Source organism: Molothrus ater, chromosome 7 (assembly GCF_012460135.2).
Source record: "Molothrus ater isolate BHLD 08-10-18 breed brown headed cowbird chromosome 7, BPBGC_Mater_1.1, whole genome shotgun sequence".
NCBI lineage: Eukaryota > Metazoa > Chordata > Aves > Passeriformes > Icteridae > Molothrus > Molothrus ater.
The window spans coordinates 7,639,064-7,657,664 of NC_050484.2; the positions used below are offsets into that span (position 1 = coordinate 7,639,064).

Here is an 18,601-nt window from a genome sequence, read left to right on the forward strand (position 1 = left end):
CTTTACTCAGAGTCTGTGGCTAAGGACCTGGACACAATGTACTGTCCCATACAGGAGGAGCACTAGCTTGCATTTGCCTTTGGTTGTAAAATATTCACCAGAATGAGAGCACAACACAGCTGTTGCACCCAACTGCAATTTAGGCAGCACTTGTAAATTCTGCTCTCAGCTCCGGAGAGAGTGCACTATTTAATTGTCAAAGCATCTGAGAATGGCAGCCAGGTTTCTGGGTGCACTGTGCCCTCTCACATCCATCCCCAGCTCCCTATGACCGCAACACTGCACGGTGTGTGCTCCTGCCCCTGCACAATCCTCACTTAACCTGCGAAAAAGGATTCAGCCAGCAGGGAAGAAAAGGGGGACAGCGGGATGCTCACAACTACCCGCTCATAACCTGTCCCTGTTATTGTCTGTGAAGGGCGACTGTTTAAAAACCAATTACAGGCATACCAGAGATACCTTCAATCGCCTAAACAGCCGCCAAAACTTCACAGCTGTGCAAGAACTGCAATTGCCATTCCGGAGCAGCAGTGAAGGGCGCAGACACCATAAATCACGCTGTACTCCAGACATTCGCATTGCTCCTGACAGCGGTTTTCCTCCAGATACGAGAACACGATGTGCTCAGTAACTCAGCAAACCCACAGCTCGTCCAAGTCGGCGAACAAAGGAGGGGTTTTAGCAAAGCTTACCCATCGGTTTCCCCTGCTTAGACTTTCTGCTCACTTAAACAAGGGAGTTAGCGCATTTTTCTCCTCAGACAGGCGCAATTCCAGACCCAGGCAGAGGACTGTCCCTTGCAGTGCCCTGGCAGCCCGTGCCAGGCGCTGAGGCCAGGAGGGACCGGAGTGCTCGGGGCACAGCCCCTCACGGGCCGGCACAGCCCTGCCCAGCGCCCCCACCGCCTTTCATCCTGGGAATGGCCGCGGAGAGCAGCCGGGGGAAGTTTTGGATGAAAACCCTGGTAGTGGGCACGGGCAGCATGCCCGCAAGCTCCACAGCTCCTTTCACTCACCGGAGCTTCGAGGGGTGGTCGGCAGGAGCACTAATAGAGGGAGGAACGCCCCGTACAAATCACCTGGTGGGCGGCTGTGGCCAGGTGAGGGGCGGGCTCTGCTGCCCGGTAACCGGCGGGAGGATACAGGCTCAAGTTGTGCCAGCGGAGGTTTGGATGGGACATTGAGAAGAATTTCTTTACAGAAAGTGTTTGGAAGGAGCTGCCCGGGGAGGTGGCAGCTCCTGGAGGTGTTGAGGGAAAGTCTGGATGCTGGGGGCCACGCTCCGTGTGATGGATGAGGCCGTTTCGGGGCCGTTCCCCTCCTGCGCCGCCCCGGTGTGTCCGTGAGGGGGCGCGCGCGCAGCCCGCCCGCAGCACGCGGCGGCGGCGGGGCCAATCGGCGCGGCGCGGGGCGGGGCCGGCACGCGGGTGGCGGCGGGACAAGATGGTGTCGCCGGGCGCGCTCCGCGTGGTGCGCTGCGGTGGCGGCGGCCAGCGCGGCGCCAGGGCCGTGTTCTCCGCCGACTCCAAGCAAGTGGCACGGGGGGCCGGGGCTGCCGCGATCGAGGGGGCTCCTGAGCTCCGGGCGGGGCTCTGCCCGCCGGTGTCCCCGCGGCCTGCGGCTGCCGCGGGGCGCCCGGGCCTCTTGGGCCGGGGTAACGGCGTTTCCCCCCCGCAGGTACCTGCTGTACGCCTCGGGGGACTTCGTGAAGGTGCACAGCGTGAACACCGAGGAGACCCTGGGGCTGCTGTGCGGCCATGCCGACCTGGTGACCGGCATCCAGCTCAACCCACACAACCACATGCAGGTTTGCGGGGGGAGGTCCGGGCTTCCCCAGACCCTTGTGTGCCACCGCGGGGGCTGTGCCGGGGCTGGCTGGGGTTTGGGAAGAGGCTGGGAGTGGATAGGGCATCGTGGAGCTGATGTTGCGCTGAAATTTGACAAGAAGAGTAGAGCTATGTCAGTTTCTTACAACACAAACGTGAAATGTCGTGTGGATTACACTGCTTGAATGGAATGACAACAAAACGGAAACACAGCAAAATTTCCGGTTAAAACTGAATGAAAGAGTAAAAGAAGCATGTGAGCAGATCAGAAATACTGTGGTTGGTGTTGACCGTTCTGTATCTGCTGGTAGTGATGCAGATGTGACTAAATCCCTTTAACTTGCCCAATGGCTCCCTCTGCCCCCAGCCTGCCTTCCCCTCTCCTAGTTTGCTTGGGCTTTTTTGGTGTCTGGATATAAACCAGACTTATTTACCAAGAGGGACTGATTTGCATATTAGCTTTGTAAAATTAGATGTTCACATGGTGGGTATCTGTGCATTCACTCTTTGTGACAATGTACATTTTGAACTAGAGTAATGGTGTTGGGTTTGCACTTTATTTGAAGTCAGCACAGAGCTGGTCTCTGTGCTGTATTTTTTATTATTCTGTTATGTGGTTGTGATTTTATGTAGAATCAGGTTTTTATATATTGCTATTACTTATTTGTTTTTTTTCCTTCAGCTCTATTCTTCCTCTCTCGATGGCACCATTAAGCTGTGGGACTTCATGGACGGCATTCCCATTAAAGTATGTTGAGTTATTTGTGTTAAGAGCATGTCAAAAATGGACACGAATCAGTCTGAGATGGGTTGTTCTACTGTGAACACAAACTAAAACCCATCCAATTATGGCAGTAAAAGAACGTGTGATGACAATAATGATGCAGATCCTTTGGGGAAGAAGATGGGAGATGTACTGACATACTGACTTTGCTACCTGCTGCAGTTTTGAGTCCAGGGTAGCTCTGGGAATTGTTCTGCAGTTCGGGATACACCCATAGAAATTGGTCCAATGGCTTGAAAATGTGGCCTGCTTACTCTTGCTCATATTTTCTGCCAAATACCCATCTCTGGCTGTGCCTTCTGCTTTGTGTTAGGGATAAGATATTCTGAGGTTTTTCAGTAAATCTGATGTCTCATATTTCATTAGTACTGTTTTTATCAGTCCTTAATAGAATTAAGGTGTATTTGTTTTAGAATCAACAGTTTTGATTAATACATGAACATTTCTTTAAGACCTGATTTCCTTATTTTAAAGACATACACACAAATCTAGTAATTGTTGATTTCCTTCTCTTTTTTCTTTCCTTCAGACTTTCACTGTAGGATCCAAACTTCTGGCACTGTACGCACTTGCTAGTGCTGAGGACTCGGTGTTTGTTGTCATTCCAAAGATGGGTGAACGAGGTACAGTACAGGCAGCATCATCCATGTCATCTCAGTCATTCTCAGTCTGTGAGATTATTCTCCCACCTTAGGCAGTAATACCATAAACAGACTTGTCCTATTCACAGCATGCCTAGGTATTTTTTAATGAGATTTTGTCTGCAATAAATACATCATCATCCATGTCATCTCAGTCATTCTGTGTCTGTGCTACTGTTCCAGCAGCGAGCAGTGTGCTGCAAGAATGGGCTTTAATATATTCATTGTGAAATATTTTTTAAATCATGTGACAGATGTCTAGTACTGCACTTTGTACCTCTTCGTTCTCATTCTGTGACATCTGTCATTCCAATATTTGTCTAGAAGACTGCTTGTCTTTGCTTTTGAAGCATGTACTGCATGGATGTGGTCTCATAGATGCAGTTCATCTTTGAGCAGTGCTCACCAAGGTTCAGGTTATACTACTGAAGTTGGGTATGAGTTCTGGAGATTATTCTCCCACCTTAGGCAGTAATACCATAAACAGACTTGTCCTATTCACAGCATGCCTAGGTATTTTTTAATGGGATTTTGTCTGCAACACATACAGCTTGGCCTTACTGTGTACTGTAATATATTGCTACTTCAGAGTAAGAGCAAATACTCTGCAGCTTCCCTTGGATTCTTCTGCTTACACTTGCACTGACACACTGTCACTGTCTGGTCCTCATTCTTCGGTACTACTGTTGGTTTCAGGCAGATTTTTTTCTTTGGTCAGATACATTCCAGCTGGTCTCAGTTAAGCTGACAAAAGGAGCAGGCCAAGATCTGGAAGGCAAGGAACTCTCAGTGGTTCTGGATGGTGTGGGTGCATCACCAAAGCAAATTGCATTTGGAAGAGAAGTATGTTCACCTCTGGGTTTTTTTCTTCTCTGGGTGTTGGTTGGTTGGAGGTTTTTTCCCTCTCAGATGAACTCTATGCTGTTTATACCTTTATACAAGCACAGCAGTACTGAAACAAAACTGAAAGTAAATTAATCAGTATAAGAACTATAGTTTTTTTAATATTACAAAAAAAAAAAAAGGAAACTTTGACACTTAAAATGGGAAAATATTTACTCAATGTCAGCTTATATGTTGTCTCCAGAGTAAAGTATTTTGTAGTGAAATGTACTTTATATTTTTCTTGTGTGAAAACATAATCTATATGTCCTAAATGGCTTTATTTTCACAGGATTCATATGTGGTATCAGTGAAGGATGTGAATCTCCAAGTTTATTTTTTTAAACAGAAATTGTTGAACAGGTAAGAATAAGAACCAAAATATCAGGTATTGATTCAGTCTGATATATCCTAAATGGTTTTTAACTCATGATGTGTTGCACACATGGTCTCATATTTGGTTTTATGCTGGAGGGGATGTAGTCACTGTATGAGAAACTTCCTGTAGAAGTCAACAGTGAGCAGACCAGTGGCAGTGGTACCTTACCTTTGCAGCTCAGGAATGTATTTTTTTCAGTTAAGTACTTAGGTTGATGCTGACCTGAAACAAGTGACATAGTTTGGACAGGGCCCAGGCAGCAGGAGGGAAGCAGGAGAAAAGGAGAGGGAGAGAAAGACAGAAGCAAAAACTCTTTCACCTTGATTGAAGGTGAAGAATTAAGGAAATCAAGAGGAAAATAAGGCTGTCACTATTTTTTGAGAGTGCATGTAACCATAACAACTTGAAAATGTTTAATTTTTCTAATCAGAATTTTTTTATGTGCACTAGCTGATCCTTTTGAAGATTTGTTTTAGGAAAAACAACCTAACTCTTACAATTAAAGTTCCTTTCTTAACTTTTGAAGGTTTTCATTAAGTACAGCGAAGACAAAAGGAGGAGACAATCGCTTCAGTTGTGTCGTGTGCCATCCTAAGGAGGATTGCATTGCAACTGGCCATGCTGATGGAAAGATTCGCCTCTGGTAGGTGCAGTTTGGTTAACTGTGCATCCCATGAACTCCTCTGACTGTAGGAATTAAGTCAAACCTTAGCAAAGCAGTCTAATTTGTCCTTAGCATTGCCATTTTCAGAAGTCAGAATAAGCAATGAACCTGCAGTGCTGACAGTCTATATGTCAAGTGGAAAAAATGCCTATGTTAAGTTATGCTCCATTAAATCTAAACTTATGTGTAAAAGGTAATGTAAGAACAGCTGAAATAACTCTTTATGGGCACATCTAAGGAGAGCACATCAGTGGAATACATGATGAGAAACACTACATGGTTAAGTTGCTTCCAGGGCTCAGTTGCTCTGTACATCTAAGATGTGAGGTGTGGACCAGGAGGCCTCTGAAAACCTGTAGTGTGGTTCCTTCTCTCCTCCTGCATCATTGAGCATAGGATAAACCAGTCTAGAAGTTAGAAGACAGGATGATATAATCGGTTCAGTTCAATATCTCCTTTGGTTTACTCTGTCATTGATGTTGTGAGTAAAGATTTGTTTTGCTCCTCTCCACACAGGAGGAATTTCCACCACAAGAAAGCATACACATATTCTGCACTGCACTGGCATCATGATATTGTCATGGATCTGGCTTATTCTTTGGAGGGTGAGTAAAAGAAAAATAAAAACCAGAACAAAGCAATAAAAAAAACTCTACCAAAAAACCCCAAAAATCTCCATCAAACAAACAAAACCTTCTCAAATTTTAAGTGTTGCAGCAGACAAGGAAGAATCTGTAGAAGCTCCAAGTCTGTCCACTTACTAACAAGCTAATTTCTAGAATTTTAAGTGTATCCAGGAAGGATCTGAAATAAAAACTAAAGGAGTTATTTTTTATATGCATTTTGATTGGCTTTATAATGTCAAATATCTTCCTCTTATTGTAGAAGAGGAAATCTAACCCCTTCTCTCACCTCTTCTCCCTCACCTCCATTCTTCCTCCCCTTCTGTTTTATTAATAGTACTGATGAGTTCTTGCATCCAAATAAAACAAGTCAGTCTTGTCTGAGCTCAAACCCGCTGTCAGAAATAATACACTTCTGTTTGATTTGTGTCATCTGAACTATTCTTCTTAAGGTATTTCTTACTGCAGAGTACTTTTCACAGAAGGAGAACAATTTAGCCATATCCTAACACAATTCAGAAAGTGATGGGATCTACTACTCCCAAAGCATTGCTGAAATTTCACTGTAGACACAAGTTCCTGTTACTTAATCCAAGTTTCTCTAGCAATTTACCAGGAGATAATGAAAAACATGTCTTCTCATTCTCAGTTTAAAAAGTTTTGAGAAACTCATGTCCATCTGTCATTGTAAAGACACAGGCTGCTGATTTAATTTCTTTTTAAGCAAAACCTTTTAACTGTATTTTGTTGCTGGAAAAGGAACCAGGTTGCTGAGTGGTGGAGTTGAATCTGTTCTAGTCCAGTGGCACAATGAATCTTCATGCCAGAAGGATTTCCTGCCTCGTTTGGGGTCTCCCATCGAGTGCATCTCCATGTCCTCTGATGGCGTTCTCTGCTGCACCCTGCACACAGACAACAGTAAGCCAAAACACATCCTAGTATCACTTCAGTAGAAATGCAAATCTGTATGAGCTTTATTTTGATGATTTTGGATGAATTAACTAAGATCTGCATAAAATTTCATTAGTGATCTGCAAAAACAGATTCTTGTTCTTTTGCTCTTTGATGAGTTCTGTGAATTTGCTTGGTGACTGCTGTAACTTGGCTTTCCACCTTGGTGTCATAAACTGGGAAAAGATACATCTACAGTACAGATGGTTACATTCTTTCCCACCATGAGATGTGTGCCTTTTGTGAGACTTGGTCTGCTTTCTCTTTCAGGAATAACAATAATCAACAGCAACCTAAGGTTTTCCAGAAGTATTCAAGGGCTAATCAAAAGTAAGTGCAGTAAAATTTGTCTTCCACTTAGAGGGTGGAATGTGTCACTTGACAGCTTTGGTCATTTGTCACCTGAATTTTGTTTCCAGGTAGGGATGTCAAGACTGGCCTAGTGGTTGATCCCAGAACCAAAGCTTTGGTCCTGAATGGAGAGCCAGGCCACTTGCAGTTCTATTCCCTCCAAAGTGACCAACAGTTGTTCAGTGTAAGTTGGATGGGCTTGTCCCAAAACTTTACCTTATTCAGTCAAGTAACTTGTGCATCAGGATTTATTTGAAGACTTAATATGGAAAATGGGGAAAAAAACCTTGCAGCTATCCCACAAGGCTGGATTCTAGGCTGACATGTTCTTGGGTTTATCTCTATTCATGTGCTAAGCAAATCTAAATATTGATACTGAAAAAAGTACTCTAAAACAATGTGCTATCCTATTAAATGTCAAAAAATTGTAGGTAAAACACCCTCAAATTATTTTTCATTCTTTCCTACACTTTGCATCACTGTGGAATGCACATGCTCTAATTGTGCTTTCCCCACACCCTGGCATACTTCTTCATGCCACGGCCCAGTCAGGTCTAACTGGAGCCTTCAGAACCTCCTTCCTCTGTGGTTTCATGAGTGGTATCTCTTCCAGCTGCACCTGCATTTCAATCCCCTGTGGCCTTGCTTTGCAGCTGGACATCGTGCAGCGGCAGTACATCCACCAGGCGGGCCTGAAGCAGTCGGACCTGGTGAAGGTGGCGTTCAGCGCGCGGGGCACTTGGCTGGCCACGGTGGAGGAGAGTGAGGAAGTGGCTGACCCCGAGCTACAGCTGAAGCTGTGGTTCTACAGTGAAGAAACACAGAGGTAATGGTAACAGCTGGCCTTCCAGCTGTCAGTCACACAAATCCCTACACACATACTGCCTTGCAAAGGCAGAGTTTTCCCAGATCTGGGAAGTTACCATGCACACTACAGCATCTACAGCAGAGCACAGAGTTGCACTGAATACACACAGGAAATAATTGCTCTGGATCTATTTTATTTACAGTAATTAAAGACTGTTGTAACCACGGGACTTAAATTCACATATTTTCATGGTATGAAGAATTATGGACCTGACAGAATGGTTCTGTAGCTCATATAGTTTTCCCGCCTCTGTGGGAAATTAAATCATTAATTAAAGAGTCCTTCTCCAGAAGGTTCAGAGATTATAATTGTATTGTTGGTCTTTGTCTTTAGCTAACATATGCATTAATAGCCTTTCTTAATTTTCCTTTCCTGGTTAATAGCCTTTCCTTAATTTTCCTATTAAAAAAATTACATTTTGACTACAAATTCTTTTCTTAAAGAAACAAGGCCAAAGAAAGCTACTACACAGATCAACCACGTGACTGATTTTCTAAGTACTGGAAAGACTGCCCAGGGTTCAGGCTGAGTGTTTGGGAGATGCTTGTCTACTGATAATTTTTGGTGCTGGGCTACTGTATGGAAGCCACTAGGGAAACCTGATCTGTTAATGCAATACCGTTTAGCTGTCTTTATTAGAAATTCCTTTGATTGCTCTTCTCCCTGCCCATTCCAGAATCAGCTTGAACTGAATTCTTCCCCAGGTTCCAAATGAAATAGAATGGCAAGCTTTTGCTTTCTTTTCCTATAGCTTTGCACTGAACACCAGAATAAACACACCCCATGACAACCACATCACAGACATGTGCTTTCGTGACATGGATGAACTGGGAGATGACTCCCTCATACTGGTAACAACTGGCAGAGACTGTGTGTTTAAAGTCTGGGTGATGGTAGGAGACTCTGATCCAGAAGGTAAGCATGGCCAAAAAATAACTTACTTCATCTTGTAACATAGAGCTGTAAGAATAACCTGATTTGGAAAGGGCCTACAATGCCATTTGAAGTCATGCTGTAGAAATCAAGACCCTACTTTCATTTGCCTAGTCCCCTGCATTCATCTGCTTCTGCTGCTGCATGAAGTATTGTGTTCTCCTGAGCATCCTGTGATGGAGTTCTGCCATAGTTCCACAGTATTAGTTTGGTCTGGAAGTTCCTGATATAACCAAAGACCTTGGCAAGCTGCTGCAGAAGGGAGTGGCAGCCTGTGTTCATTTGTTAAAGAACTGTGTGTGGTAGTGATTTTTCCATGCTGAGAAAATGGATTTTTGTCAGTCCTCTGCGTTGGCTTTTCATTTGAGACTCCTGCTCAAAGGAGCAGGGTACAGAAATGTGTTACTGTGTTTGAGCTGAATTAGAGTAAAATAATAGCACTTCTGCAATTTGACATATCCACCACTTCAGAGTTCATTTTTTGAGCACCCTTCCTTTCCATTAGGTACTTGAACATCATAGAATGGGTATTTAGGTATTTCTGAGATACTTTTAATCACCAAATTTAACCTCTTGGAAGACATGCTGATGTTCACTTCTTTCAAACACACCACCTGTGTATGTTTATTGATTGTTCTGTATGCCTTAGGACATGAAATACACAAGATTTCCAACATATTAATGTCCTTTTACTTAAATGTTATTACAATGTCAGGCACACTTAAGTGAGGTGGCACTTTCCTGCCACTTGGCTGTCTTGTCATTTCATGTTCCTAAGTAGCTGTGATAGTGGTGTTGCTGAACTGCTTGCAGTTTAGTAATCTGTTTGTCTTTTCATGGGCAGGTGAGAACATGTTCAAAAGTACTTTTGAGCTACTAGGGTTTCCATTTGGCAGACTTTTCCAGACTTTCTCTTTCCAAGCTCTTTATCCCTCAACTGTGGCTGCTCATGAGAAGAAAGACAAAACTCGTGTCATTTACTGTATTAGTAGTAATCTCCCCAGTGGTATCTGAAAGAGTGTTTGGTTTTGCATTTTTTAATAAATTATTCTGAGGCTAAATCATATCGTAACTTAATGAGCAGATACTTTGATCTTGAGTATAGTGTCAGTTGAGGATGAAACTTTTTTTTTTTCCTTCCACAAAATAGTTTTGTATCTGCTGCCTGGCCTCACGAGGGTGTTTGTATTTGAGTGACTACAGGGTTCTGTTTCGTGGCATATGTGAAAGTGGTGGCCACCAATTAGTGGTGGCTGCTGTGGTGTATCTGCCCAGTGGGGCAGAGTAGGAATGCTTAGGTAGAAGGGCTTGACATGCTGCAGCTTCTGTGCAGCAAGTACTAGTTCAAAATACTAGTTCAGCAAAGAGCAGGTCTCTTGCTGGGCCCCTAGGTGGTGCCATGCAGCTGGAAGTACTCAATCGTTTCTGGCTTTTTTTCTTTTTTTTTTTAGGCAGGTCTTTTAATCATCAACTTGTAGCCATTATATAAAGGGTAGCTTAGCATAGGGTGATTTTCCTTTTTTTTTTTTCCTCATCCTACTCAAATATTTCAAAAGCATGCTGTAGGAATTATTTTACACTAGGAAATGTATGTTAATATGGTAAGTACATCACTTTGTTCCAGTTTATTTTCTGGTAACTATCAACAGTGGGAAATGTGTCCAAACAGAATGCAGTGGCAGGTGAACCAACAAAAGGAATATGCTGATGGGTCACTTGATGTTCCTCAAATCCTCTGTAAATGAACCATGAGCTTTGTTGGACTCAAAGGCAAGCTGTGTTCAGATTTTGAGTAATGCTCTTGTGTTCTTGCTAGAGTTATGACAGAACAATTTTTCCAGAACAGTAAGTGTTGAATCTACTTGGGTATCATTTTACCTAACCTCTGCCTCTGTGAGAGCACAGTTAATGGAGTTGGCAAACTAAACATGAATATTGTACCATGTCAGTCTCAAGGTTCTCTGTTCAAATGCAAAACTGAGGACAAATGAAAACCCTATCAGCTGTTTCTCATATACCAGGGCAGATTCTCTCTACTCTTCAAAAATTGTAAAGAAAACTGCCTTGCCTTGAGCTTGTTTTGCAGTAATAATTGAATTCTTCTTTCTTCATGTATGGATTTGAATTAACTGGCTTGTTCATTCAATGCAGCACACCAGAGTGTGAGCTGGAGCTGTGACTTTGTAGGCAGCTACCACAACTACCAAGCTACAAACTGCTGCTTCTCAGAAGATGGCTCTTTGCTGGCTGTTAGCTTTGAAGAAACTGTCACTGTATGGGATTCACTAACTTGGGATCTTAAATGTACATTTTGCCATCCCCCTGGAAATATAAGGTACATTTTTCATCTGCTCTTTTGTGTCTCATTTGAACTCTTGAGAAAAGAAAGAATCAATTCATAGCAGTCCAAGACCTTGTATATGTTCGTAACATATACACATAAACATTGAATTGATCAGTCTTAAATTCATATATAGAAAATACTAAAATGGCTTTTAGGTGTTGGTTATTTTGAGCATTGCAGTTCCTTCTTACTTGCTTATGTCTCTTGTACCTGTCATCCTTAAATCTGTATTATGGAGAACACAAGTAGTGTGTTGATAGCCCTTCTCTTTTCCCCCATTAATCCAGGGGTGAATCAAAGTCCTGGAGAAGTGTAAATGCAAACAGTTGGTTCTTTATTTGTGTATGCATGCATGCAAATGGAAATTATATCAATAAACCATAAAGGCATGATGACCTTACCTGTACTATGAAATACATATCTTGATCTTCTGTAACCTCTGTTCAAAAATCCATCTTTTCCTGGCAGACTATCCCAGCAATGCTCCATTGTATGCTGTCATGATAAAAGACATCCACATTGTATGGTCACAATATTTTAAAGACTCTTGGCACAAAGAATCATGGCAGCATACAGAGGTTTCTCCCTTCCATGTGCTGTGTGTATATTTGTAAGCGCCTTTTTTGTGTGATGAAATCTGTTTTATGTTGGTCCTCTAAGATTAGAAATTGAGAAATGTTATTCTGAAACAGCTGTGGAGGAAAACTGGGAGGCATGTGAGCCACCAGCTTGGTGCAGTGGCAAGCTTTTCCCAGGCCAGCTGCCTCCTCTTACAAACTTTACTGTTTGTTATATTAAAAAGAAATAAATTACTCTAGGAATATAATGAATTGCTGTATTATTTGCATAATGTCAAAGGGCTATGCTTTAATATAGAAATTCTGTCCCTTATTAGCTTTTTTTAAAATCCTTTATCATTAGAAGTCCTAAGGCTGTTCTGTTATTCTCAAACAAGAGACTGAGAAATCAAATCACATGCTTTCTTCAACTGGAGTTCTAACAGCCCTTTTTTAACTACCTCTCTCATTCTAGTTCCTAAGCAATAGTAGGGCTTCTTTAAATATTAAATTATTTTCCAATCCCAATGTGAATACTTACAGTTATGTATGGGTTTGTAATGTATTTTAGAGTTTTAAATCCCTCCTTTATATTGGAATGCTGTAGAAAAATGTAATCCTTACATAATTATGCACTCTTTAAATTATCAGACTTATCTGATAGTTGTGTGTGGAGTTTCATGCCACTAGAGGTGAATGCAAAAAGCAAACTTTGGATTTAAATACCAAAACTAAATCATAACTAAGTGGTTTTTGTGAGTTGTAATTGCTACATAGAAAAACAAAGATCAACTCTGAAGGTGACTAATTTGTTGTGACTTTTTACTTCTGTAGGAATATCTGCTTTGGGAGACTAACATGTTCCAAGTACCTTATTGGTGCCACTGATTATGGCTTTCTGTGCTGCTGGAACCTGCTCACTTGTGCATGTAAGATCAGCTTGAATGTGTGCTGGAGTAATTTATTACTTGAAATTATTGTGAAACCTTGAAATCATTCTAGTTCAGTTTCAGATTTAACACACTACAAAATGCCCTGTGGAAATGGGATTATTTTCATACTTAGGGTAGGATACTGTCTGTGCATGTGCTTTGTGTGTGCAGAATAAATCTTGGGTTAGGTGAATGATAACCCAGTAATAGGTAGTATTTCTTACACTTGTGTAGGAGTTGGAAGCATTTGTGTGTTTTTATTCACCAGGGAATGGGTGGAACTGCCTCTTGCAGCAGCTAAGGCCTTCTGTGTTGTTTGTTTGACCTTTTGTTTGGCTCCTTTTCACCTCTGCCTCTTGCTGTGCTTTTCAGTGGAGTGGAGTGCCCACCTCAACGTCGTGGTTCTGCAACCTGATCCTCTTTCTGAACACATTGCTGCAGTCTCATGGCTCTCCAAAGAGTCCAGCTGTAAGTACAAAGCCTTCTTTCACTAGTCATAATCAGCAGAATTTAAAACTGGGGAAGCACAATTCCTAGAAAAGGTTTTCTTAGAATTCAGACCATAAAAGCTGGAGAGGGACTTCAGTGTGTGCTTGCACCTGTGGAAACTGAGCCATATCTGACATCAGCATTCAGATAAAGTGTGTTACCTTTTCTTGCAGCAGGTAGTTTCAGGTACAGGATAGATCTCAGGATTAACCACACTTTCTGGTGAGGGTCTCAAATATTCTTGACCCTCTCTTGTAAATGCAGAACTATCCAGCTACATTTTAGAGCTCTGACATTAAATTAAATATACTCTGACATTAAATTAAATAACTCTTCCTACAGAAATGTTAATTTCCAAGTGTGTTCTCTGGACTGAGTATTGTGAAAAGTCCCTTCTATTATTGAGTAAAGTCAGCCAGTTAATTCCTGTGAAGTGGTGCTTGGAGGCAATCCTGTCCAGCCTTCCTGGCTGTGATATGCAGGGCTTTGACAGCTGGCCAGGAGCATAAGAATTTCCTGATTTAAGAAGAAGATATTTTTGGTTTTGCAGTGTTTGTGTTTAAACCAAGTGAGCCATGGCCAGTCTACATCCAGAGAAATCTTTGTAAAGAAAAGATCCTGCTTGCTGCCTTCGTTCCAAGAGATGAACCTGAAATGATAAGCTCAGAAAAATACCTTTGGCTAAGAAAATCCCAGCTATTTTTTCTTACAGATACACAAGTAAGGAATAGTAATTGGTAGGTGGTTCCTGGGGAAAAACTGTTTCTTTAAAATGGATTTATAGGAACTCAGAGTTCTGCTTATGAGCATAGGAGTTCCTTTTTTGATTTCATTTCATTGTAAGCTGTGCTTTGTTGAAAGCTTTTAACTGCCAAAACAGCCTATTATATTATTTACTGGTTTTCTACTATTCCTGTGAATAGTTTTATGCTGCTTCATTGATACAAGACACTAGATAACATGGGAACATTGCCTATGCTGTTTAACTTGAACAGTCACCTAGAAGCTGTATGGATTATTGCTGATTATTCACAGGTTCCATGTGATATTCAGTTTCCCTGTAATTTCTGGATGGAGGTGTGGGTTTTTTGTTTGTTTTCCCAAAAAGCTTATAGAACCTCTAGGTCCATTCTTGCTTCTCTTCAGTTTCTTTTCAAAATAAAGATGAAGAGATGGGTTTTCCTCTTCCACTTGACTGATAAAACTTTTGGGCCAGTTGGAAGCTTCTGTAGGCAAGCTATGTAAATATAGAAAGCAGTTTCACATATGATAACTCTGCTACATCCTTCTGTATTTTAGGAGCTAATGACACTTAGCACAAAATCTCTGGAAGAAAGGCTCACACCATCAAGCAAACAGGTACCTCTCATAGAATTTCTGACTGAGATGGGCAGAGCAGTTCAAAATTCTGATGCTGGTTATACTGTCATATTGAAATTCCCTTTTGTCATGAAAATGCTCACCAGATCGTTACCTGGAGTCACAGGCACTTAGCTGAAGGGGCAGTAATTGGATTTGCTTATTTTTTGACAAGAATTGCTGTTTGCAATTTTTTTTAAGTATCAGTGAGCTACTCTCCATTTTGCCTGGGGGGAAAAAAATTCTAAAATCTTCAGGTTACACAAATGAAGCTAAACGTTTGAGTAAGCTCTTTCCTTATCTTGGTTTCTGTAACACTTGGAACCTTGAGTGTGGTCTGAACTATGGGGATGAACAGTTGTCAGTCAATTGTGACTTACCTGTGAGAAGGCGTTCCAGAACTGCATTCCAGTATGTATTTCTGTGGAGAAGTAGTCTGGGAAGTTGGATTTTTTTTTTTTTTATTCATTTTGAAGAAGTTAAAACTGTAACAGCAGCATTTGATTGATTTGGTTGTTCAGATAAAGTAGATCAAAGTAGAGGTTAGTATCTTTCTAATATAAAATGCTGTGGGACTGTGGGCATAAGCAGTCAGTTTCTTTGGAGGGTGGGGAAATAATTTGGTGTTCAGATTAGTGTATATTGATGCAGGAAAATGCCAATAGTCAAGGTACCACGTTTTGTTTCCCATTGCATAATTGAAACTCTCTGCAGACGATGCTGGAGTATAAATGATCTTTTGGTTCTGTGGAATCAGAAAAAACCATCCTTTGGTTTTCTGGCACATGCACCACCTTCCATACTTGGAAGTTAATAGGTAGATCAACAAACTAAAATCCAGTGTTCTTGGGGCCATATTCTGGAGAGTTTTGTAACCCTCTGTGCAGGATTCTCTCCAGACACCTGACAGAGAATGAGTACAAAGAGCCACATAGCTCAGTTGACTTAAATTTGAGTGTAGGCTTTTCTCATCTGGGTTTATTCTGAATTTTGGTAACTTAAAAGGAGATAGAACTTAGATTTGTGACACTAAAATTCTACTTACATTTTTTCAAGCTGGCAGTAGAAGAAAGTCTTCCTGTGACACCATTTAGTGTGCTGCTGGGAAAGCACAGACGTCAGCAAGCACAGGAGGATACAGACCTTGGAAAACCAGTTGTTCATAATAGGCAGGAACAAGCTTCACCTGCTGTCAAAGAGGTAGGAGTAATTACAGTAAAAGTAATTACAAGCAACATAATGACAAACAAAGCCTTTCATAAAGCTTTTGTTTTATCTTTGCAGCTTTTGCACACTCCAGCACACGTTTTGCCATCTGCTTCCTTCCTCTGCACTATATTTATTAACTCATTGCTCATCTCCAAAGAGAACAAAAGGTAAGAAAAGTTCAAGAACTCTCCTTAGTTATCAAAGTTACTTTAAATTATGTGAATCTTTGTTCAAAGTGTAAAAGCAGTTTTCCAACACTCTTTATCTATTCAGAAATTTAGTAGAATACTTCAGTGCGGTAATGGTCTGGCTGTTCAGTGTATTGGCTCTTTTGTTGCTGTTGTTTTTGCTGGGTTTTGCATAATGTGCTTATATGCAAAACACTGCCTTTTACACTCAAATGTTCTCTATGAATTTAACTTTATTCCAGGGATTTAATGGCTTCTTAGTGCTATTTTTGGTTAAATATTAGATTCTCAACTTCATTTGAAATTACTGTGACTTGCTGCGTAATTTTTGGTTTCAGTTTCTAGATACACCAGTAAGTTAGAAGCTTGATCTTGAGAATTGGTTTAGAACTCAAATGTCATTTCTAATTAAGCTACAAAATAAAAGGGTATACTATAAGCACATCTAAGTTTGGCTTACAGTGCATTAATGCCAAATTAATAGAGGAGTTTGATAGGTACTTAAAATTGCAGCTTTCTCCTTTGGGATCAAAGGAATGCAGGCACAGTGATTATGACAGTGGTCTTGTTTTAGGATTAATATCTTGTCACTCACACTGAAGCCAGTTCAGTGATTGCATTTTTGTGCCATCTGTTCTTTAAAGTGCTTCATTAAACTCTGCCAGGCCAGGGATGAAAGCCTGTCCTTGCAATCAGGTGTTGGTGTGGATTTGCCAGATGGGTGAGTGGGTGGTTCACAGGGCCAGAGCTCACCCAGGAACAGTCTCAGCCCCGGAGTGTGCCCTGGCTTCTGCCCTACAGCCTGTTCTGTGTCCTGGGCTTCTGCCACCTTGTGCTGCCACTGCTGCAAGATCTCTGACTGCACAGCACAACAAAACAGCCACAGAACAGTGGCAGAAATCTAATACATGGGAACTCGAATCTAGTTTCAGTCCTGAAGAATGTGGGAGTTCAGTGACCTGTGTAAATATTTGCACTTGCAGAGCAGCAGTGACTGCTGTGGCTGTGCATTTAAAGGTACATGTAATTGCAAGCATTGGGCCCTTGAAGTTTTACTACAATTTATCAGTGTATATATTATACAGTGGATATATTATTAGCATTAAATACTTCTACTTTTCTTGGCAATATGATATTACTGTGTGCTTCTCCATTTACTTTTTGTGAGTGATGAATAGTTTGTGTTAGAAGATGATTTTTAGAAGACCACTACTGTTTTGCCATGCAGTTCACTCTTTATAGATCTGGAATATTTATACAACAGACACTTGAATTAATACTATTGATTAATGCATTTTAAATTATAACAGTTCCATATAATTTGTTGGAATTGTGCTTTCTATTTCAGCACAGGCTTAAAACTCTTAAACACAAAAGGGAACAGCCACTTTAAACATCTCTCTATGTTTAGAGAAAAAAATCTGAACAACCAAGGAAATTGTTTCTTTCCTAGTAACGCTCTAGGTATTGCAGCAGTTTTTAAGACCAAGTGACCCTTTTCAGATTTGAAAGAGAAGAGTGACCTTCTTGAACACTGTCTTATCTACCAGTACATCCAACATTTCTGATCTTGTAGGACTGCAATGTTGTAACATTTGTCATAAATGCTGACCTGCCTGCTCTGCACTTACTATATTTCAAGAAAGAAAACTATTTTAAGTTTACTTAGAGGAGAGCTATTTAAAAAATGGCTTGAAATTGAGCTGGCAAGAGAAGTATAGTAGGTAGACTAAAATGAAAAAAAAACAAAAAAGATAAAATCTTGTTTACTTAGTTGTTTGCATGATACTTCTCCCCTGTACTACTGTAGTATGTGAAAGTACCTATTAATTGGGTTGTTTTCAACCATCTTACAGTGCTGAAGAAGTTGCTGATGAAGTAGAAATGGAAAGTGAAAAAGCAGAGGATGAGTCAGATGAGGAAGATGTCACAGCAATGGAACAAGAAGATACAAGCCCTATGGAATTATTAGGAGAGACTGACATGTAAACTGTCTAAATCCCAGGAAAAGGAGCTACGAAAAATAAGAAAAATGGACTACAGCTGGTTATCAGCCTTCTGAACAGACATCTTACGTTTTTTTATACTGCAAGTTGAAGCTTTGTGGATTAAATATACTTTTAAATTTTTTTTTCATGTCCTCTGGCCAAAAATTTTATCAGCTTCTCTTTCCAAAGGAATGCAGAACAAGGGGGAGTGATTAAAGTTTTGAAAAGCGGATTCTGCTCCTAGTTTATTACTGATTCTGTGACCTTAGGAAATGCTTAACCTGGTTTGGGGGCTCCCCGCCCCCTTGCAAGTGTATTTAAAAGGCTAATAGCAAAACTAAGTTCATTATCTGGCTTGTGATCAGTTAACAAAGTGACAGCTCAGCTGCTAAAAATTTTCCCCACTGAGGTTGGGTTACTGCTGCCAGAGCAGCAGCAGCAAATGCCTTCCTTCAGTTGGTGACCGAGCTTAGCTCAAGGTGTGGCAGGGGAAGTCAGGCTGGTTCTTGGTGCTGTATGCAGGTAAGTAACAAGTCTCCTCCCCACCACTTCCTCTCCAGCTGTTGAGACAGATGAAAAGTGGTTTAACATGCCTGGTTAGAGAATATAGCTATTAACGCTTGTGGAGTTCACA

The 18,601-nt window shown here is 41.3% G+C and overlaps 1 protein-coding gene across 1 annotated transcript; it reads left to right on the top strand.

Moving 5' to 3' along the window:
• Positions 1-1,428: 1,428 nt before the first annotated feature.
• On the top strand, positions 1,429-18,199 carry WDR75 (WD repeat domain 75). The gene is given in 22 exon segments (XM_036386878.1): positions 1,429-1,528; positions 1,677-1,806; positions 2,508-2,573; positions 3,139-3,232; positions 3,969-4,093; positions 4,425-4,495; positions 5,038-5,154; positions 5,692-5,780; positions 6,558-6,716; positions 7,020-7,079; positions 7,169-7,284; positions 7,754-7,926; positions 8,720-8,883; positions 11,053-11,236; positions 12,637-12,731; positions 13,107-13,202; positions 13,774-13,943; positions 14,523-14,582; positions 15,639-15,782; positions 15,867-15,958; positions 17,836-17,955; positions 17,957-18,199. Coding segments are annotated over 22 exon segments (2,496 nt in total). The 5' UTR covers positions 1,429-1,442; the 3' UTR covers positions 18,042-18,199.
• The last annotated feature ends 402 nt before the right edge of the window (positions 18,200-18,601 follow it).